At 38.6% G+C, this 23,748-nt stretch overlaps 1 protein-coding gene across 7 annotated transcripts in view; it reads left to right on the forward strand.

The window, feature by feature from the left end:
- Positions 1-23,748, forward strand: part of ZFYVE16 (zinc finger FYVE-type containing 16) — a 64,854-nt gene that overhangs the window by 6,889 nt on the left and 34,217 nt on the right. For all 7 annotated transcript variants that reach the window (XM_031666277.1, XM_031666280.1, XM_021939503.2 and 4 more), the window contains 4 exons: positions 13,077-13,185; positions 15,750-18,004; positions 19,497-19,593; positions 22,650-22,811. In XM_031666277.1, the coding sequence (XP_031522137.1) occupies positions 13,116-13,185; positions 15,750-18,004; positions 19,497-19,593; positions 22,650-22,811 (2,584 nt within the window). In that variant the 5' untranslated portion in view covers positions 13,077-13,115. The remainder of the gene's footprint in view (positions 1-13,076; positions 13,186-15,749; positions 18,005-19,496; positions 19,594-22,649; positions 22,812-23,748) is intronic.

Raw genomic sequence — 23,748 nt, forward strand, 5'->3', positions numbered from 1 at the left:
TTATTTAACCCTCACATTTATGATAACCAATCCTTTGATTATGACCTGTTATATCTCTATGGAAGCTTTTACACTTATTCAAGAAGTATGTATTGAGCACATTTTATGTGCTAGGCACTGGCCAAGACATTTTGAACATATAGGTGAACAAAAATACAAGATTCATGTCCTTGTGGAGCTTAAAGTTAGGGAGGAAGGAGTTGTTCAACCGCAAATATAATAAATTATACAAAACATTGGGAGTTTGTAAAGTACATAACTGCTTTAGAAAAGAGAAAAAAGGAGAGCAGGATGGGGTGGGAAGTTCAGGAATACTGGGGAAAGGAGAGGTAGGGGATGCAGACTTTAGTATTAAATGAGGTGATCTTCCCTTCAACCATTCAGGTATTCTGAAATTTCACAATGATGTTGGTTGGTAAGAGTTTTTCATTCATGTGTTGGGCCCCAAATGGGCCCTTTCCATTTGGAGACCATATCTGTGGTGTTTTATTTGACAATTTCTTCTTTCACTCCCTTCCTTCCTTCTGGATTTCTTTTATTAGAATATTAAACCTCATTAGATTGATTCTCTGATTTCTAATATTTTCTCTCCTGTTTTCCATCCCATTCTTTTTGTTCTGATTTCTAGGATAGTTTCTCAACTTTATTTGCTAACACCTTGATTGCATTTTAAAAAATAAACATTGTATTTTGGAACAGTTTTAGATTTACAGAATCACTGCAGACCATGTAGAGTTCCTGTATACTCCATACCCAGTTTATTATTAACATCTTCAATTAATATGGTACATTTGTTATAATTAGTGAACCAGTATTGATACATTATTAACTAAAGGCTATACTTTATTCACATTTCCTCATTTTTCCCCTAATATGCTTTTTCTGTTCCAGGATCCCATCCAGGATACCACATTACGTTGAGTAGTCCTGTCTCCTTAGGCACCTCTTGATTGTGATAGTTCTCAGACATTCTTTGTTTTTGATGCTCTTGAAAGTTTTGAGGATTACTGGTCAGATGTTTTGTAGAATGTCAGTTGGAATTTGTCTCATTGTTTTTTTTTAATTTTAATTTTTATTTTTGGGACGGAATCTTGCTCTGTCGCCCAGGCTGGAGTACAGTGGTGCGATTTTGGCTCACTGCAAGCTCTGCCTCCCGGGTTCACACCATTCTCCTGCCTCAGCTTCCAGAGTAGCTGGGACTACAGGTGCCTGCCACCACGCCTGGCTAATTTTTTGTGTTTTTGGTAGAGACGGGGTTTCACCATGTCAGCCAGGATGGTCTCTGTCTCCTGACCTTGTGATCCTCCCGCCTTGGCCTCCTGAAGTGCTGGGATTACAGGCGTGAGCCACCATGCCCAGCCCTCTCTCATTATATTGGGGTGGTGCGTTTTGGGGAGAAAGACAACAAAGATGAAGTACAGTTTTCATCAATACATACTGTCAATGTGACTGCCACTTTTTTTTTTTTTTTTTTGGAGTCTCGCTCTATCACCCGTGCTGGAGTGAAGTGGTGCAATCTCAGCTCACTGCAACCTCTGCGTCCCGAATTCAAGCAATTCTCCTGCCTCAGCCTCTTGAGTAGCTGGGATTACAGGCACGCACCACCACACCCGGCTAATTTTTGTATTTTTAGTAGAGGTGGGGTTTCACCATGTTAATTAGGCTGGCCTCCAATTCTTGACCTTGTGATCCACCCGCCTCAGCCTTCCAAAGTGCTGGGATTACAGGCGAGAGCCACTGCGCCCGGCCCACTTGCCACTTTTAATGTTAACCTTGATCACTTGACTTGAGGTAGTGTTTGTTAGGTTTCTTCACTTTGAAGTTAGTATTTTCTTTTTTTCTCCTGTATTCTTCAATAGAAAGTCACTGTGCACTGAACACTTAAGGAGTGGGGAGTTCTACTTCCTTGAGAGCAAAAATCTACATAAATTATTTGGATTTTTTTTTAATTGTGTGGGAGATTTGTCTTCTCCCCAATTATTTATTTAATCATTTACTTACATCAGTATGAACACATAGATTTTTTTTTTCTTTTTTGAGGCGGAGTCTCACTCTGTTGCCCAGGCTGGAGTGCAGTGGCACAATCTCGGCTCATTGCAACCTCCACCTCCCAGGTTCAAGCGATTCTCCTGCCTCAGCCTTAGAGGTAGCTGGAACTACAATCATGCACCACCACACCTGGCTAATTTTTGTGTTTTTAGTAGAGACGGGATTTCACCATGTTGGCCAGGATGGTCTCGATCTCTTGATCTCAGGTGATTGCCCACCTTGGCTTCCCAAAGTGCCTGGATTACAGGCGAGAGCCACTGCGCCCAGCTGACTTTTTTTTTTTTTTTTAAATATGTTGGGTTATACTTCAGTACTGCTCTTTTATTTTGTCCCAGCTTTGGCCATTGGGAGCTCTTTCACTTGGGTGTTGTATCTCTTTGACATACTCCCATTGTTGTATGTGTGTACATGAACTTTTACTTCCTGGCATTACAAGATGCTTTGTGCTCATTTTGTTTATTTCCTGTCCTAGTTTTAGAAGCAGCCATTTTTCCAAGGAGCGTTGGTTCCTTTCATTGGAGAATTTTATTAGAAACCAAGATCTGGGTGCTAAGTATGTTTGTTTCCCCTGGGATGATATTGCTTCTAGGCCCTCTGACAAACACAAGGAGATATGTTAGTATATATGTTAGTATGTGTGTTCATACTAACCTGTATTACACATATCTGTAAATATTTCTATGTGTGACCATCGGTATCAATATTAAGCTAAACATGAATTTATATTGATGTCTTCAATTCAAATCCATTACCAGATAGATTATTTTATCTTCCTCCCCTGTATAGCCGTAACCTCCTCCTTCAACAGTGAGAAACTTGGCTTCCACGATCAGTCATCCATTTACTTACTTGTTCAGTTTCAGTATACAGGTATAGTGATTTCAGAATTGTTAACCTGTGCCACTGTGGAAAACAACTTTATCAACTAGGGTAGAGTGCCTGTCTTTCTTTAGTCTTACGTATTCCACTCATTTCCAAAGGTCAGCACCTTATTCTTCCATCCCCTGTGATGAGGTGGTTTCATACATTCAGAATACAATTAAACGCTTTGTCACAGTCTGAGTGCCAATCTAGGATTCCCCCATTCCCTAAATAATTTTTTGAAAATTTGCGTGTTGAGGTTTATTCTTTTTTCTGTGAAGTTCTATGGATATTAACATGTGATTATCTTACGTTCACCATTACTACTCTAAAAAGTCTGTGCTTCACATATCCAGCTCTCCCCCACTGTAAACCACTGGCAATCGTTGGTGTTTTGCTGTCTGTAGTTTTACCTTTTCTAAAATGTTATATAATTAGAATAATGTAGTATGTAAATTCTTTCACTTAGCAGTATACATTAAGATTCACTCGTGTTTTTGTGGCTTGATAGCTCATTTCTTTATATCACTGAATAATATTCCATTGGATAGATGTGTGATGGTTTGTTTATCCAGATATCTAATTGCTTCCAGTTTTTGGCAGTTACGTTTATATGCATTCACATCCAAGTTATTGTATGAATGTAAATTTTCAAATCAGATGGGTAAATACCTAGGAGCATGATTGCTGGATTATATGGTAGTATTAAGTTTTGTAAGAGACCATCTAATAGTCTTCCAAAGCGACTATACCATTTTACATTCCCACTGGCAATAATAAGATTTTCTCTTGTTTGGCGTCCTCAGTGACATTCTAGTAGATGTGAAGTGAATATCTCATTATTTTAATCTACAGTTCCCTGAAGACAAATGATGTTCAGCATTTTTCATATTCTTATTTTCCATTCTTATATCTTCTTTGCTGAGATGTCCATTCAGAACTTTTGCCAATTTTAAAATTGGATTGTTTTCTTTCTTCTTTTCCTTTCCTTTCACTTTTTGCCTTTTCTCTCCTTTCCTTTCCTTTCTCCTTTCCTTTCTCTTCTTCTTTCCTTTCTCCTCTTCTCTCCTCTTCTCTCCTCTTTCTCCTCTCCTCTCTCCCTTCCCCTCTCCCTTCCCCTCTCCTTTGCCCTTTCTTTTCGCCTCCCCTCCTTTTCCCTCCCTTCTTTTCGACAGGGTCTGACTCTGTTTCCCAGGCTGGAGTGCAGTGGCACAGTCATACCTCACTGTAACCTTGAACTCCTGGGCTCAAACTATCTTCCCATCTCAGCCTCTCAAGTAGCTAGAACTATAGGCGTGCACCCCCACACCCAGCTAAATTTTAATTTTTTTTCTTAGAGATGAGGTTTCTTTATGTTGCCCAGGCTGCTCTTGAACATCTGGCCTCAATAGAACTTCCCACCTCAGCTTCTTGAAGTGCTGGAATTACAGGTGTGAGCCACCGTGCCTGGCCTTGGATTATCTTCTTGCCAAATTTTAAGAGTTCTTTTTAGATTTTTAGATACAAGTCCTTTATCAGATACGTGTTTTGCAAATATTCCAGTCTGTGACTTGTCTTCTTATTCTCTTAACAGTATCTCTTGCAGAGTGGAAGTTTTACATTTTAGTAAGATCCAATTTACCAGTTTTTTTCTTTGATGGATCATGGTACTTGTGTTGTATTTAAAAACTGCTCACCAAACCCAAGGTTATGTAGATTTTCTCCTATGCTTTCTTGAAGAAATTTTACAATTTTGCATGTTAAGTTTAAGTTACCCACTTTGAATATGTTTTTATATAAGGTGTAATGTCTGTGTCTAGGTTCATATTTTTCATAGGGATGTCCAGTTTTTTCAGCACCTGTTATTGAAAAGACTGTCTATTCTCCATTGAATTGCCTTTGCTCCTTTGTCAAAGATAAGTTGACTACATTTGTGTGGGTTTATTTTTGGGGCCTTTTTTTTTTTTTTTTTTTGATACAGGGTCTCACTATGTTGCCCAGGCTACAGTGCAGTGATGTAATCATGGCTCACTGCAGCCTCAACCTCCCTGGTTTCAGCTGATTCTCCCCTCAGCCTCCCGAGTAGCTGGGACTACAGGTGCATGGCACCATGCCCAGCTTATTTTTTATGTTTTGTGGAGACAGAGTTTCTCCATGTTGCCCTGGCTAGTCTTGAACTCCTGGGCTCAGACAATCTGCCTGCCTCTGCCTCCCAAGTGCTGGGATTACAGCGTGAGCCACCATGCCTGGCCATTTTTGGGGTCTCTTCTTTTTTATTGATCTATGTGTCTGTTCTTTTGCCAATACCAAATTGCCCTGATTATTAGAACCTTCTTGTACATCTTAAAATTAGATAGTGTGAGTCCTCCAACTTTGTTGTTCTTCAATATCATGTTAGCTAGTCTAGATTTTTTGTTTTTTCTTTTTTTCTTTTTATTTTTAGTAGAGACAGGGTTTCACCATGTTGGCCAGGCTGGTCTCGAACTCTTGACCTCATGATCCACCCGCCTCGGCCTCCCAAAGTGCTGGGATTACAGGCTTGAGCCACCACGCCCGGCCAATTCTTTGTCTTTTCATATAAACTTCAGGAGTAGTTTCTTGAGGCCTACAAAATAGCTTGCTAGGATTTTAGTTGGGATTGCACAAGAATCTAGAGATAGAGTTGGGAAGAATCCATATCTTTGTTTTTGTTTGTTTATTTTTTTGAGACAGAGTCTCTCTCTGTCACCTAGGCTGGAATGCAGTGTTATGATCTTGGCTCACTGCAGCCTCTACCTCCTGGGTTCAAGTGATTCTCCTGCCTCAGCTGCTGAGTAGCTGGGGTTAATAGGCACACTCCACCATGTCTGGCTAATTTTTGTATTTTTAATAGAGACAGGGTTTCACCATGTTGGTCAGGCTGGTCTTGAACTCCTGACCTCGTGGTCTGCCCACCTTAGCCCCGCAAAGTGCTGAGTGCTGGGATTACAGGTGTGAGCCAGTGTTCCCAGCCTTTTTTTTTTTTTTTTAATTTTATTTTATTTTTGAGATGGAGTCTAGCTCTGTCGCCCAGGCTGAAGTGCAGTGGCACAATCTCAGTTCACTGCAACTTCTGCCTCCCAGGTTCCAGTGATTCTTTTGTCTCAGCCTCCTGAGTAAGTGGGCACAGGTGGGCACCACCATGCCCAGCTAATTTTTGTATTTTTGGTAGAAATGGAATTTCACCATGTTGGCCACGCTGGTCTCTAACTCCTGACCTCAAGTGATCCACCCACCTTGGCCTCCCAAAGTGCTGGGATTAGAGACGTGAGCCACTGCACCTGGCCTGTATCTTAATACTGAGTTTTCCTATCCATGAACATGGAATATGTCCCATTTTATTTAGTGGTTTTTGTTGTTGTTGTTTTTTTTTTGAGACAAAGTCTCGCTCTTGTACCCCAGGCTGGAGTGTAATGGTGTGATCTCGGCTCACTGCAACCTCCGCCTCCCTGGTTCAAGCGATTCTTCTGCCTCAGTCTCCCAGGTAGCTGGGATTACAGGCGCCCGTGACCATGCCCGGCTAATTTTTGTATTTTTAGTAGAGACAGCGTTTCACCGTGTTGGCCAGGCTGGTCTTGAACTCCTGATTTCAGGTGATCTGCCCACCTCGGCCTCCCAAAGTGGCCGGGATTATAGGTGTGAGCCACTGCGCCTAGCCTTATTTAGTTTTTCTTTTCTTTCTTTCTTTTTTTTTAAATCAGTGTTTTATACTTTTGCACATATAGATCCTGTATATATTTTGTTAGATTTATAACCTAAGCATTTCGTTGTTGCTTTTTTTTTTTTTTTCTTTTTTTTTTTTTTTCCACTCTGTTGCCCAGGCTGGAGTGCACTTGTGAGATCTCTACTCACTGCAGCCTCGACCTCCTGGGCTCAAGTAATCATCCCACTTCTGCCTCCCAGGTAGCTGGGACTACAGGTATGCACCACCATGCCTGGCTAATTTTTTTGTATTTGCAGAGATGAGGTGTCACTATGTTGCTCAGGCTGGTCTTAAACTCCTGGGCTCAAGGGATCTGCCTGCCTCGGCTTCCCAAAGTGCTAGGATTACAAGTGTGCACCACTGTGCCTGGCCAGTATTTCACTGTTTAAAGGTGCTCTTATAATGGTATTTTAAAGTCCAACTTCCAGTTGTTCATTCACATGCAAGTGACTTTTGTGTACTGACCTTATATCCTGCAACCTTACTATACTCAGGACATTTTTGGGGTCAATTTTTGGGTATTTTCTACATAGAGAATTATGTAACTGCAAATTGCAAATAGAGACCATTTTATGTATTCTTTTCCAAACAGTATACTCTTGTTTTCTTTTCTCATCTTATTGCACTAGCTAGGGCTTTCCGTATTATATTGAGTAGGAGTGATGAGAGAAGATATCCTTTCCTTGAACCCAATCTTTGAGGGAAGGCAGTTTCTTATTAAGTATGCTATTAATTGTAGGTATTTTATAGATATTCTTTATCAAATTGAAGAAGTTTCCCTCTACTCATAGTTTGCTAAGAGTTTTTCTCATGAATGGATATTTTTGTTTGTTTGTTTGTTTTGTTTTGTGTTTTTTTGAGACAGTCTCGCTTTGTCTCCCTGGCTGGAGTGTAGTGGCGTGATCTCGGGTCACTGCAACCTCTGCCTTCTGGGTTCAAGCGATTCTCCTGCCTCAGCCTTCCAAGTAGCTGGGATTACAGGTGCACACCACCACGCCAGGCTAATTTTTGTATTTTTAGTAGAGATAGGGTTTCACCATGTTGGCCAGGCTGATCTAGAACTCCTGACCTTGTGATCTGCCCATCTCAGCCTCCCACGGTGCTGGGATTACAGGTGTGAGCCACCGCATCCAGCTTGGATATTGTTTTTATTTGCATCAATTTATGTGATTATATATGTCTTCTTTAGTTTGTTAATATGGTAGATTACATAGATTAATTTTCAAATGTTGCACCAGCCTTGCATACCTGGATAAATTATATTGGTCATGATATATAATTTTTTTATACATTGTTGGATTCAATTTGGCACCATTTTCTTGAGCATTTTTATATCTGTGTTCATGGGCAATATTGGTCTGTAGTTTCCCTTTTTTGCAGTGTCTTTATCTGGTTTTGATATTAGGGTAATGCTGGTCTTATAGTATAAGTTAGAAGTGTTCCCTCTACTTCTTTTTTCTGGAAGAGATTATAGAGAATTGCTATTATTTTTTCCTTAAATGTTTGGCAGAATTCACCAGTTGGTCCATCTGCATCTGGTGATTTATTTTTATGGAAAATTATTAATTATTGATTTAACTTTTAAAATAGATGTAGGGGTTTTAGGTTATCTGTTTCTCCTTGGATGACTTTTGGCGGTTTGTATCATTTGAGAAATTGGTTCATTTCATCTAAATTACCAAATTTGTGGGCAGAGTTGTTAATAATATTCCTTTATTATCCTTTTTGTATCCATGGCATCAGTAGTGATGACTCCTCCTTTATTTCTGAAATTGATCATTTGTTTCTCTCTTAATTAACTGGCTTTATCAATTTTATTCGTCTTTTAAAGTAATGAGTTTTTTGTTTTACTGGTTTTCTCTATTTATTGTTTTCCTGTTTTAAATTTATTTCTGCTCTAATTTTTATTTTCCTACTTGTTTTAGGCCAAAATTGTTTTTGTTTTTCTAGTTTCCCAAGGTGGAAGCTTATTTACTTTAGATTTTTTTTCTTTTACTTTTACTTTTTTTTTTGAAATGAAGTGTCACTCTTGTTGCCCAGGCTGTAGTGCAATGGCCGGATCTTGGCTCACTGCAACCTCCACCTCTCAGGTTCAAGTGATTCTCCTGCCTCAGCCTGCCGAGTAGCTGAGATTACAGGTGCCTGTCAGCATGCCCAGCTAATTTTTGTATTTTTTAGTAGAGACGGGGTTTCACCACGTTAGCCACGCCGGTCTCAAACTCCTGACCTCAGGTGATCCACCCACCTTGGCCTCCCAAATTCTTTTTCAATATATGCATTTTTAGTGCTGTCACTGTCCCTTAAGCAGTGCTTTCACTGCAGCTCACAAGCCTTGCTTGAATTTTAAGATTTCTGCAATCAAGTTCCATGATCTCTTTTGGTTCTCTGTATAGTTCTTATTTATGGCTTCGTGTTCCTGTTTCATGGTTCATTGCTTTTTTGTCTCTGAGAATATTAGCTTCTTTGAAGTTTTTTTTTTTTTTTGAGACAGAGTCTCGCTCTGTCACCCAGGCTGGAGTGCGGTGGCCGGATCTCAGCTCACTGCAAGCTCCACCTCCCAGGTTTACGCCATTCTCCTGCCTCAGCCTCCCGAGTAGCTGGGACTACAGGCGCCCGCCACCTCGCCCGGCTAGTTTTTTGTATTTTTTAGTAGACAAGGTTTCACCGTGTTAGCCAGGATGGTCTTGATCTCCTGACCTCATGATCCGCCCATCTCGGCCTCCTAAAGTGCTGGGATTACAGGCTTGAGCCACCGTGCCCAGCCAGCTTCTTTGAAGTTTTATTATGCCTCCTGCATTGTGTCTTCCTCCAAATTCCTTTTTTTTTTTTTTTTGAGACAAGATCTCGCTCTGTTGCCCAATCTGGAGTGCAGTGGTGTCATCTTGGTTCACTGCAACCTCTGTCTCCCGGGTTCAAGTGATTCTCCTGCCTCAGTTACCAAAGTAGCTGGGATTACAGGCATGCATCACTATGCCCAGCTAATTTTTGTACTTTTAGTAGAAACAGGGTTTCACCATGTTGGCCAGGCTGGTCTTGAACTCCTAACCTCAAGCAGTTCACCTGCCTTGGCCTCCCAAAGTGTTGGGATTACAGGCATGAGCCACCACGTCTGGTCTCCGAATTCCTTTTGTTTGTTTGGTGTCTGTTTATTTTGTGCACTCTTCTGTGTGTATGGTATAACCACACTTTAAAAATTGAAACAAAAAAAGGTAACATGCTTTATTGAATTAAGATGCCATACCAGTGTTATTGAAAATTCTTCTGAAGTGTACCTGTTAGTTTTAAGTTTGTTGCCAGCATAATTATTGTTCATTTGAAAGTGACCTTTTCTCTCTGGTTATTCTATCTTTGGGGTTTAGTAGTTTTACAGTAGTGTGTCTAAATGTGGATTTCTCTTTGTATTGTTTGGTGTAATTTGACCTGTATCTGTTGAGTTGACTTTTTCATCAATTCTGGAAAAACTCCCAGCATTATCTTTTCACATATAGTTGTTCCATGCTGTCTTTTCTCCTCATAGTACTCCATTCTCATTTTGTCATCAATACCTTTTAACCTAGTTTTTATATTTTTCTCTTCCTCGTCCCTCTAGGCATTATTTTAGGTAATTTCTTCAGATAGGTCTTTGATGTCATTCAGTTCTCTCTTAAGCTCTGCCTAATTTTCAAGCCCATTTTTAAAGTATCTCTTTTTTGTTTATTTATTTATTTTTTCTGGACCTCAGATGTCCTTAGTTGATGGCACACGATCATAATTAGTTCTTGTAAAGCCCTGTCATTCGTTTGTTGTCTTTTACCCCCATTTCCTATTCCTAGTTCCCATGCCAGGTAGCCAAACAGATGTGTTTAATAATGTATATTCTTTTGTGTGTATTTATTATTACAAATTTATTTAGTTTTATTATATTTTTAAAAAGTAACAGTTTGCAACGGATTGGAAGTGTAAGAAAAATACTTACCATAGGCAGTTTGAGGAATGTTGCTGTACGGTGTTTCACCTTCCAGATTAGCTTAGCTGATTGCTTTCTTTTTATGTCATTTAACTTGTTCCTTATGCTTGAATTTCCTGTAAACAAGCAATTAGTTTGATTATATTCTAATTCAATTTTTTTAGGCAGTAATATTTTTTAGGTGATACTGTTATTCCACATTTATTGATGGTGAAATTGATTGTTGGGTTTGGATGTGTTGACTTGATCCCACCGTTGTAAAATTCCCCATAAACCTTTTCCTCTAGCCTTTAAACATCCATTTATAGCCATTGCCTAGTCTATTTATTGCATTAGGGATTATGAAGAGATGAATTAAAAATTTTTAATATCCTTTTGCATTTATTCACTGGAATTCTTATCTAAAGAACTTTTCATCAGTAATTATTTTGTTATAAGGTATATTTTGTAAATAAAGGGCAGGATAAATTCTTTCTTTAGTGACAAAGCTTTATTGAAATATAACAAAGAAGGCTTAATCACATCATATACCATGCTCGTGAATTGGAAATTTCAATATTATTAAGGACAGTGTTCCCCAGATTGATATACATATATATATTTTTAAATTAAATTAAATTTAAAGTTCCGGGATACATGTGCAGGACGTGCAGATTTGTTACATAGGTAAACATGTGCTATGGTGGTTTTTTGCACCTGTCAACCCATCACCTAGATATTAAGCCCCACATGCATTAGCTATTTATCGTGACACTTTCCCTTCACCACCCCCCACCCCAAAAGGCCCCAGTGTGTCTGGTTCCCCTCCCTGTGTCCACGTGTACTCATTGTTCAGCTCCCACTTATTTTAAGTGACAACATGAGGTGTTTGGTTTTCTGTTCTTGCATTAGTTTGCTGAGAATAATGGCTTCTGGCCTCATCTGTGTACCTGCAAAGGACATGATATTGTTCATTTTTATGGCTGCATAGTATTCCATGGTGTTATATGCACCACATTTTCTTTATCCAGTCTATCATTGATGGGCATTTGGGTTGATTCCATGTCTTTGCTATTGAGAACATACACATGCATGAATCTTTATAGCAGAATGATTTATATTCCTTTGGGTATATACCAGTAATTGGAATTTGCTGTGACAGATGATCTGCCTGATTCTAGATCTTTGAGGAATCGCTACACTGTCTTTGTGTTGAAGTGTTCCTGTTTCTCCACAGCCTCTCCAGCATCTGTTGTTTCTTGACTTTTTAATGATTGCCCTTCTGACTGGCCTGAGATGGTATCTCATTGTGGTTTTAATTTGCATTTCTCTAATGATCAGTGATGTTGAGCCTTTTTATGTTCGTTGGCCACATAAATGTCTTCTTTTGAAAAGTGCCTGTTCATGTCCTTGGGTAGGATAAATTCTTGATTTTTTTCCCTTAATTGGTCAATTTTTAGAGTAATTGGTTAGTGCCCTGCTACCCCTCCAGTGAGTGGTATGTTTTGTTTTTGTCTTTAGTATTATTTTATCTTTTTTTTTTTCAAATCTATTTGATTTATGTTTAGTCCTTTGCAGTCTTCATTCATTTGATGCTCACTTGTCCCATTTAAGCCGGTGCCCTTCAACTTGACTTTTGTCCTTTTGATATTATCCTATTACTTATTGACAGATTCCTGTGAGGTTTCTCAGGCTTATTTGGTGTAGTTTCTGTTCCAGACCAGAGGTTTGCCTACTTTTTTCAGCTTTTCATCAAACTAACTTTTAGTTTTCTTGTGCAACTCTCTTGTACGCTTGTTTTCTTTTGTTTAATTTTTGCTCTTAGTTTACTAGTTTTCAGTCTTCTTTTATCAGGAGCAGTGTCTCATGCCTGTAATCCCAGCACTTTGGGAGGCTGAGACGGGCGGATGACTTGAGGTCATCGAGACAGCCTGGCCAAAATGGTGAAACCCTACTCTTCTAAAAAACCCGGAGTTAACTGAGCCTGGTTGCGCACACCTATAGTCCCAGCTACTCTGGAGGCTGAGGCAGGAGAATCGCTTGAACCTGGGGGATGGAGGTTGCAGTAAGCCGAGATAGCACTACTGCATTCCAGCCTGGGTGACAGAGCGAGACTCCATCTCAAAAAAAAAAAAAAAAAAAAAGTTCAAGTCTCTAAGTATCTCTTGAAGTACCACTTTTACCGAATCCCAGAGTTTTTATGTGCATGTTTTTATGTGTTTGTAGTTTCATATGTTGTATTTATAGGTAGTTTTAGCTTTCCATTTTGAATTCTTCTTTGACCCATGAGTTATTTAGGTAAGTGTTTAAAAATTTACAATAGTTTATGTATGCAAATATTATGTTGTTAGAGTTGGTTTTCATGTCATTTTTACATATACAGGGGCAGTTTCCCCAACTAAATTGTATATTCCTTAAAGCAGCACTCTTAAATTTTATTTCTGTGTTAATTTCTTGACTGTTTTTCCTGGCATGGAATACATGGCATAATATTTATGTTACAGAATTAAATGAAATATTATTATACTTTTTATTTTTTAGGCATACAAGAATTAAATTCTGAATAAGTCTACAGGTAGGATGGACAGTTATTTTAAAGCAGCTGTCAGTGACTTGGACAAACTCCTTGATGATTTTGAACAGAACCCAGGTTTGTTGATTTTCCATTTTTGCCACTAATGGGATTTTAAAATATCTGTAATTATCTCAGGTATATAGTAATATTAGCAAAATTTTCTTTCAATTTTGGTCACATTGTTATCTTCTGCAAAAAGTTCATTTATTTCATAATAAGATGTTAGTTGATTCTTAGACTGAATGGGACCCATAGCCAGAAACAGAAGTAAGGAACCTAGAAGGTTTTTTTCTAGATGCAAATTAGCTATAAGAAAGTCCTCTCCTCTTCTCTTCTCTTCTCTTCTCTTCTCTTCTCTTCTCTTCTCTTCTCTTCTCTTCTCTTCTCTTTTTGAGACAAAGTCTCACTCCATCACCCAGGCTAAAGTGCAGTGGCACAATCAGCCTTACTGCAGCCTCAACCTCCTGGGCTCAAGCATTCCTCCCACCTCAGCCTCCAAGTGGTAACACAGGTACATGCCACCATGCTGGCTAATTTTTCAATTATTTGTAAAGACAGAACTCTCTTCCTATGTTGCCCAGGCTCGTCTTGAATTCTGGGCAATCCTCCTGCCTCCGCCTCCCAAAATGTTGGGATTATAGGCATGAGCCATGTGCTTGGCCCCAGAAAGACCTTTAAAACCAACATATGAACAAGCTAAAAGCAACCTAAGAGTTCTGCATAAATTGGTATTTCATTACAACAAGAGATGGTATTTTATTTTATTATTATTTCTTTTTTGAGATGGAGTTTCACTGTTGTTGCCCAGGCTGGAGTGCAGTGGCGCCATCTCATCTCACTGCAACCTCTGCCTCCTGGGTTCAAGCAATTCTTCTGCCTCAGCCTCCCAAGGAGCTGGGATTACAGGCGCCTGCCACCATGCCTGGCTAGTTTTTTGTTTGCTTGTTTTTGAGACAGAGTCTCGCTCTGTTGCCCAAGCTGGAGTGCAGTGGTGCGATCTTGGCTCACTGCAACTTCTGCCTCCCAGGTTCAAGCGATTCTCCTGCCTCAGCCTCCCAAGTAGCTGGGATTACAGGTGCCTGCCACCGTGCCCAGCTAATTTTCGTATTTTAAGTAGAAATGGGGTTTCACCATATTGGCCAGGCTGGTCTCGAACTCCTTGTTATCCACCTGCCTCGGCCTCCCAAAGTGCTGGATTACAGACGTGAGCTACCGCGCCCAGCCTAATTTTTGTATTTTTGGTAGAGATGGGGTTTCACCGTGTTGGCCAGGCTGGTCTTAAACTCTTGGCCTCAGGTGATCCGCCTGCCTCAGCCTCCCAAAGTGCTGGGCTTATAGGCATGAGCCACCGCGCCTGGCTGGTATTTTCTATAAAATGAAGACTAGGAAACTGGAAGACAGAACACAGAGGTTAGATTGTTTTTCAGCTCTTCCTTAGTCTAGTTTTTATAGTGCAACTAAGTTTCTTTTTTTTTCTGAGAGACAGGGTCTTGCTCTTTCACCCTGGCCGGGGTGCAATGGTACAGTCATAAGCCCACTGCAGCCTTGAATTCCTGCGCTCAGACAATCCTCTCACCTCAGCCTTCTGAGTAGCTGGGACCACAAGCGTGTGCCACCATGCCTGGCTAATTTAAAAATATGTATATTTTTTTACAGATGAGGTCTCACTGTGTTGTAGGCTGGTCTTGAACTCCTGGTCTCAAGTTATCCTCCCACCATGGCTTCCCAAAGTGCTGGGATTACAGTTGTAAGCCACCATGCCTGGCGACAACTAAGTTATTTTGAGTGGAATTTTTATCACTTACGGTATCTGCATTCAAAAGTGAAAACTAGAAAGTACTTTAAAATCAAATAAACATAGCTTCGGGTTCTCTCTCCTGCTGCCTTGTGAAGAAGGTGCTTCTCCTTTGCCTTCTGCCACGATTGTAAGTTTCCTGAGGCCTCCCTGGCCATGCAGAACCTTTGGCTTATTTTATCTGGATGTGGCTATGGCCACCAACAGCTCCAGATTCACACTGCCCCCTGAGAAGTGTCCTTCTTCCTTTCTTCAAATTCGGAGTATCAGGAGAATGCCCCTAAGTGGCCCAGCTTGAAACAATCACATGCCCATCACTATGGCCATAGTGTGTGATGCCACTACAATTGGCAACCTCAATTAGAGCACCACAGGGGAGCGAGGGTAGGATCCAGGTGATAGAAAAATGAACAAGTAGAAAGCCAGCTTGAGGAGTCCTCACAAACAAAGGAAAGATCAAGATCAAATTATTAGAGCAACTATGCATGAGATCAAGATCTAAGAACGTTCATTTATTCAGTCAGTCGTTTCTTGAACACTTAAGTTTCAGGAACTATTCTAAGCAATGGGGGTATAAGTCAGAAAAAAAGACAAGGTCCCTGCACTTGTGACACTTATTTTGTAGTTGAAACAGCCAACAATCATAAACAAGATAATTTCAGATAAAAATAAATGCTGTAAAGGAAATAAAAAAATAGTTTTGGAGGTTATTTCTGCTTTGCAAAAGGATAATCTGTGTTCTTTAAAAAAAGCTTATTTAGTTTAGAAGTCTTGGGAAACATAGTATGTTTAATAATTGTTATTTGATTTGAGTCTCCCGAATAACACTGTTTCTCTATTTCAGATGAACAAGATTATCTTCAAGATGTACAAAATGCATATGATTCTAACCACTGCTCAGTTTCTTCAGAGTTGGCTTCCTCACAGCCAACTTCATTGCTCCCAAGAGACCAACAATGTATTAATAGTTGTGCCTCATCAGAAACAAGCTATGAAATAAATGAGAGTTCCCTCAATGAAAAATCACTCAAGGGACTTACTTCTATACAAAATGAAAAAAATGTAACAGGACTTGATCTTCTTTCTTCTGTGGATGGTGGTACTTCAGATGAAATCCAGCCTTTATATATGGGACGATGTAGTAAACCTATCTGTGATCTGATAAGTGACATGGGTAACTTAGTTCATGCAACTAATAGTGAAGAAGATATTAAAAAATTATTGCCAGATGATTTTAAGTCTAATGCAGATTCCTTGATTGGATTGGATTTGTCTTCAGTGTCAGATACTCCCTGTGTTTCTTCAACAGACCATGATAGTGATACTGTCAGAGAACCACAGAATGATACCAGTTCTGAATTACAAAATAGAGAAATCGGAGGAATAAAAGAATTGGGTATAAAAGTAGATACACTTTCAGATTCCTGTAATTACAGTGGAACAGAAAATTTAAAAGATAAAAAGATCTTTAATCACTTAGAACCAATTGTTGATTTTAACATGTCATCTGCTTTGACTCAGCAAAGTTCCAAAATGTTTGATGCCAAAGACAAGCTACAACACAAGAGCCAGCCATGTGAATTACTAAAAGATGATGGCTTAGTAAAAGAGGAAGTAGGTGTGGCAGTCATAACCGCTGCAGAATGTTTAAAAGAAGAGGGCAAGACAAGTGCTTTGACCTTCAGCCTTCCAAAAAATGAAGATTTATGCTTAAATGATTTAAATTCAAGAGATGAAAATTTCAAATTACCTGACTTTTCCTTTCAGGAAGATAAGACTGTTATATTTATAGAACAATCTGCACAAGAAGACTCAAGAAATTTAGACCTTAAGGATAATGATGTAATCCAAGATTCCTCTTCAGCTTTACATGTTTCAGGTGAAGATGTACAGTCCTCATTGTCCTGTCTTCCCGTATCTGGGTCTATGTGCGGATCATTAATTGAAAGTAAAGCACGGGGTGATTTTTTACCTCAGCATGAACATAAAGATAATATACAAGATGCTGTGACTATATGTGAAGAAATACAGAACAGTGTTGTTCTAAGTGGGGAACCATTCAAGGAGACTGATCTTTTGAAACAGGAAAAATGTAAAAACATAGTCCTTCAGCCATTAATTGAAGGGATGGAAGACAGAAAGATAGATCCTGACGAGACGGTAATCAGAGTTGCGTCTTTGGATGGTGGTGACACCAGTTGTACAGTTGTAGAATCTCAAGAGGGGCTTTCTGGCACTAATGTCCTAGAGTCTTCTGATTGTTGTGAGGGTTTTATTAATACTTTTTCAAGCATTGATATGGATGGACAAGACTTAGATTACTTTAATATTGATGAAGGCACAAAAAGTGGCACACTAATTAGTGATGCTGAACTTGATGCGTTTCTGACAGAACAGTATCTTCAGACCACTAACATAAAGTCTTTTGAAGAAAATGTAAATGACTCTAAATTGCAAATGAATCATATAGATATGAAAGACTTAGATGATGGAAACATCAATAATATATATTTCAATGCAGAAGCAGGAGCTATTGGGGAAAGTCATGGTATTAATATAATTTGTGAAACAGTTGATAAACAAAATGCAATAGAAAATGGCCTTTCTTTAGGAGAAAAAAGCACAATTCCAATTGAACAAGGGTTACTTACCAGTAAGTCTGAGATTACAAATGAATTATCAGTCTCTGATACTAATAGTCAATCTGTTGGAGGGGCCAGACCTAAGCAATTGTTTGGCCTTCCATCAAGAACAAGGAGTTCAAAAGACCTGAATAAGCCAGATGTTCCAAATACAATAGAAAGTGAACCCAGCATAGCAGACACCGTTGTTCCAGTCACTTGCGCTGTGGATTCTACAGCTGATCCTCAGGTTAGCTTCAACTCTAACTACATTGATATAGAAAGTAATTCTGAAGGTGGATCTAGTTCTCTAACTGCAAATGAAGATTCTCTACCTGAAAATACTTGCAAAGAAGGCTTGGTTTTGGGCCAGAAGCAGCCTACTTGGGTTCCTGATTCAGAAGCTCCAAACTGTATGAACTGCCAAGTCAAATTTACTTTTACAAAACGACGACACCATTGCCGAGCATGTGGGAAAGTAAGTTATAAAAATCTTTAAATCTTTTGTTCTTTTGAGACATTTTAAACAAATATAATGTGATAGAAAAGGCTGATTAACAGATAATTACAAGATTGAGTTAGTTTAAAATCAGTGTTTTTCATCTACCAGTCAGGGAAATAAATAAAGCAGTGTTATTTTGCAGATTGGTTGATGGTTGAATAAATGTTACATTGTCAGGGGCATTAATTACATGCTGGGAAATGAGAAACAATTATTTAATTACTAATTTTTGTGACATTTAAGAATATTTGTTCTTATCTCTGTAATATTGACACGTTAAATATTCCAGATTTGGTCAGATTCCCCTTTGTCCTCAAACATTTAATTTCAAGACCAATCTACAGCTAGTGTTGTGATCAGTGCCCAGGGAAACACTCCAGAGCAAATTGGCTTCCACAGAATACTGAAGCTGACCTTGAGTTGTGACTGGTAATAGCCAAGATAAAAAGACTGTCTATAAATTCTAAGGCTTGCCTATAGAAATCCTATTACATTTTTATTCAGATTTTTCAGTAATATGTTGGTTTCAGATCCATCCTATTTTTTTTTAACAAAATAATATTTTACTTTAAAAAGTTTTAAATGAAGAATTACAAAGAACTTTTAATATTGTAAACTTATTCATTAAAGATAGTTTTTGTTCCCTTTCCAATGAACATAATTGATTTAGAGGAATTCTCCTTATCAGAAATATGGTATCAAATTGCAGAAACTTCATTTAAGTTACAAAAAAAAAGAATTCCACCTATGATTATGGTGATAAGGAAATGATTTATATAATAAGGAAAAAGAGTTTTGGTTAATTAGGTTTAGGACCTCTCCACACTGCCTCTAGTAGGTGTAAGTATTATTTTATTTATTTATTTATTTTTTATTATTATACTTCAAGTTCTGGGGTACATGTGCACAACGTGCTGGTTTGTTATGTATGTATACATGTGCCATGTTGGTGTGCTGCTGCACCCGTTAACTCGTCATTTACATTAGGTATATCTCCTAATGCTATCTCTCCCCCCACCCCACGACAGGCTCCGGTGTGTGATGTTCCCCTTCTTGTGTCCACGTGTTTTCATTGTTCAGTTCCCACCTATGAGTAAGAACATGTGGTGTTTGGTTTTCAATCCTTGCGATAGTTTCCTGAGAATGATGGTTTCCAGCTTCATCCGTGTCCCTACAAGGGACATGAACTCATCCTTTTTTACGGCTGCATAGTATTCCATGGTGTATATGTGCCACATTTTCTTAATCCAGTCTATCATTGATGGGCATTTGGGTTGGTTCCAAGTCTTTGCTATTGTGAATAGTGCCACAGTAAACGTACGTGTGCGTGTGTCTTTATAGCAGCATGATTTATAATCCTTTGGGTGTATACCCAGTAATGGGATGGCTGGGTCAAATGTTATTTCTAGTTCTAGATGGTGTAAGTATTCTTGAAACAAAAATAAATTTGGTATTTTATTCTTTATAGGTATTTTGTGGTGTCTGTTGTAGTAGGAAGAGTAAACTGCAATATCTAGAAAAGGAAGCAAGAGTATGTGTAGTCTGCTACGAAACTATTAGTAAAGGTGAGTATTAACTTGATATATTTCTTCCAGTAATTGAATATATGTTAAAATAATTGGATTGTGACAAAGATAAACTTCTTTATTTTCTTAAGGCAAGGACCTAGTGTTGAATTATCTGGCTTAGGTGGGACATCCCAAGGCTTGGTTTCTCTTCTTTTTGTTCCACTCTCACAATTAATACTACCAGTCTGGAAAGGAAGCATTCAGTTTCTGGAGTGGCAGTTCATTAACTTTTAACAGGTACCAAGTCCCTAAATGCTACATTTCATCTGCCTATTTGTTTTTGTCATCATCGTCATGTTCATCATCTTAATCTAAATAAACACTTGTAGATACCTACCAATAAGTAGTACTCAATATTATTTATTAGTAGCATAGGGCAAGATAATAGTTCAAACCCTTTAGAGAATAACAACCTAAAATGATAGTACAAGATAAGGTGGTAATATTTTTGATTTTATAAATTCATAGGACTGCCACACTATTTGCACATTTTTGTCTCATATCTTTTTTTGCTTTCTCAACTTTAGAATTTTGCATATGTACACTTCCCGTTATTTCTTTGGCTCTCTAATTAGCTACAATTATTAGCAGTAGTCCTGGTGGTCTTTGAGTTCTCACAGGTTGTGTGTGTGTGGGTGTGTGTGTGTGTGTTGTGTTTTTTTCCCCAAGTCCATGTTTATTCTTTTGAGTACCACTTGGCATTTTCAAAGATTCGTTGACAGTTTAATTCCTGGCAAATATTACTTGGGCCTTTTTTGACCAGACCTGTGCACTACCTCAGGCCCTGCTTCCTGTTAGCCAGGGGGAATGAATACCTGATAATAATTTGTTTTTCTCTTTTGAATGAAGATAACTTTTTTCAGCAATTCTTCAAAAAGCTCTGAGGTGAGTCTGTTAGCCTGAGGTAAGCTGCTTTTCTCCCTGCTGTTGACCTCTGCTCTGGAAGATAACAAAGTGTAAATCTTTTTATGTTTCCATGTTACTGCCATTGTTTTTGAAGAGGTCAGTTTAAGTGCTTATAGTTGTTTTGTTTTTTCTTATGCTGTTTCAGTAGCCTAGAAGATGACTGCTGGTGCTGTTAGCCAAGGCAATCTGCTAGAATTCAGAAATTTTAGAGCAAGCTCCCACATAAGTATCTCCCCCATTAAAAAGAAATTAAACATCCATGAGGATTTGAAACGTTATTTATGTTGACAGGTCAGATTTTTGGGTGAGCATTCAGACATATTTTGACTCTAAGGGTCCAGGACGGGAGAAGATATGATCATTAAAGAAATTCAGTAGAATACTGAAATCAAGCTTTGGTTTATCAAAGAAAATACTGTGGAATTAGTTTATTTAGTTATCTGTTTAAATTTATTCTATTTTGATATAGCATATAGTTTCATTTACGGTGCTATTTATTATTAATTTATATGCCACAGGAAAGCATAAATAAAAGTTAATATCAGCTTTAGGGTTGAAAATAATAGAAGTGATCATTTAAAATAATGATATCAAATGAGAAGAGAAAGATGGTTCATGGGTTGTGAGACACACTACGTGAAAGATTGGAAGAAAAAGATAATTTGAATAGAGATAGTAGATAATGAGAAAGCTGTCCTGAGATTATGTGAGTTTCAAGGAAGCGCACATGTGAATGTCAATAAGTAGATTTGAGGCAAGTTAGAAATTACTTTGAAATTGAGAGTAAGATGTTTGGACTTCACTTGGTTAATGGAAGCCATTTTATGAGTGCCATCATTCAGTGGCACTTGAGGAAGATTGTTTTAGCAGTGGCAACATTTATAGCAGATCAGTTTGGAGAAATGCTGAAGGGAGAGCTATCAATGTACCTTGTTTTTTGGATGAAGAATCACTCAGCAATATTGAGGCACTATTCTGCATTCTGAAGCTCAAGCTGAGAGCAAAATAGAAGCTATATTCTCATGAAATTTATGAATGTTTGTAGAGATGGATAGTAAACAAAAAGATATCAGATGGTGATACTACCTTCAATTAAAAAATTTAAAAAGTGTAAGAGTGATAGATAGTTAACAGATTAGTGGCAAAAGGAATTTTTTTTTTTTTTGAGATGGAATCTCACTCTGTCACTCAGGTTGGAGTATAATTGTGCGAACTTAGCTCTTTGCAGCCTCCATCTCCCAGGTTCAAGCAGTCCTCCCACCTCAGCCTCCCTAGTAGTTGGGACCACAGGCACACACTACCACGCCCAGCTGATTTTTTGTATTTATGATAGAAATGGGGTTTCACCATGTTGCCCAGGCTGGTCTCAAAGCAATCCTGAGCTTAAATGATCTACCCGCTTTGGCCTCCCAAAGTATTGGGATTATAAGCGTGAGCCACTGTGCCTGGCCTTAGGTAGTATTTTTTATAATGTGGTCAGAGTAAGGCTTTATGGTAATATGACATGTGAGCAGAGTCTTGAAGGAGGTGAGATAATAAAGCTGTGTGAGTATGAGAAGAACATTCTAGGCCAAGGGAATAATAGGAGCAAAGATTCTAAGCTGTAGGAGTACTTACTTGAAGAACAAGGAGGTCTGGGTGGCTGGACCATAGCGAATGAGTGGGATTGTAGTGAGAGATGAGGTCAAACATGTAACTGGGAAAGTGGAGGAGGTAGGGATGAATTATGTTGGGTCTTGTGAGCCATTGTAACAACTTAAATTTTCACTTTAGTTAGCCATTAAAAGATTTTAAACAGAGGAATAATGAGATATGATTTATGTCTAAAAGAATCTCTCTAAACTATGTTGGAAATAGACTCTAGAGGTACAAGGATGAAAACAGAGATAGTCATGTTAAATAAGGGTTATTCTCTGTAGATATCAAATATACACCTTAGATATAATATTGAAATAACTTATTGGTAGCTTATCAAAGTGGCATGCTGCCAACTCAGACAGTATCTTTGCCAAGTGCTACTTCTTTTTCTTGATTAGCCATTTCTTTCTTTCTCGTTACAACTTGAAAAAGAATATTTATTGAAATTTACTTTGAAGTAAATTACAAAAACATCTGAGATTTTAACACTATTGTTTTCCCCTTTATAGCTCAGGCATTTGAAAGGATGATGAGTCCAACTGGTTCTAATCTTAAATCTAATCATTCCGATGAATGTACTATTGTCCAGCCTCCTCAGGAGAACCAGACGTCCAGTATACCTTCACCAACAACTTTGCCAGTCTCAGCACTTAAACAACCAAATGTTGAAGGTAATAGAAGAAAATGCTGTGTTTAAGACTAAAGATAAATTATCAAAATAGAAATTCTCTAATGTAGCCAGAAATTCTCTAATGTAGTCAGGAAAGAGAAACCAGATTAAATATCAAGAGGGATTTAATACAGGGAATTGGTTACACATGCAGGCTGGAAGACTGGAAGAGCAAAAAGGCTGTGCTCAAGTGCCTCAGCAATTAGTAACTGCAGGAAGCAACCACCACAACTGGAGTTTGGGGCTACAAAAGGGGAGAGGCTAGAGCTCAGTGTAGGAGCACCAGGAGGTGTTTGGATCGCAGATGTTGGAGTCAGAAGCCATGGTCACAGCACCATCAAGAGGCCTCATAGAGTTGGTGCTCAGATGACTAAAGTAGAGCTCCAGATTTGATGTTAGGAGTACTGAAAATCATGAGTCTAGCAGCTGTATCTAGCGGTGTTGCTGCTGCAAAGATCCTGGCAGGATCCAGAAACAAAGAATTCCTTCTCATTTCTTCCCACCTTATGGTCTCCCACCAGTGCCTGCTATTGGAAAAAGATGACCAAAGCCAGTAACGAGAGTCTGGGAATTGCACTTTTCAGACTTCCAACCTGGCATCCAAGAGCCCAGTTTAGAGGGGTGAGCTTGGGTTTGAGAGGCAATACGTAAATAATTGTTCTATCTCCTTTTCCTTAAAAACCTATTTGTAGTTGTGTATTTTACCACAGTAATAATGTTTTTTAAATCTGTTTTTAAATCATTGAGTTATCTGCTCCTTTTTACAACCCGTCATCAATTAGCATCTTGAGTAAGGCATATGTATGTCTTTAAATATGAATTATTAGTCTCTTACATGCTGGAAAAAAACCATAAATGTCAGATAAAGGCAAATTTGGATCCTTGCATTTTTGTGGACTTCAGTTTATTACTCAGTAACTGTTTTCCATTTATTATAA

The sequence above is a fragment of the Papio anubis genome, chromosome 5 (assembly GCF_008728515.1).
Source record: "Papio anubis isolate 15944 chromosome 5, Panubis1.0, whole genome shotgun sequence".
Lineage (NCBI taxonomy): Eukaryota > Metazoa > Chordata > Mammalia > Primates > Cercopithecidae > Papio > Papio anubis.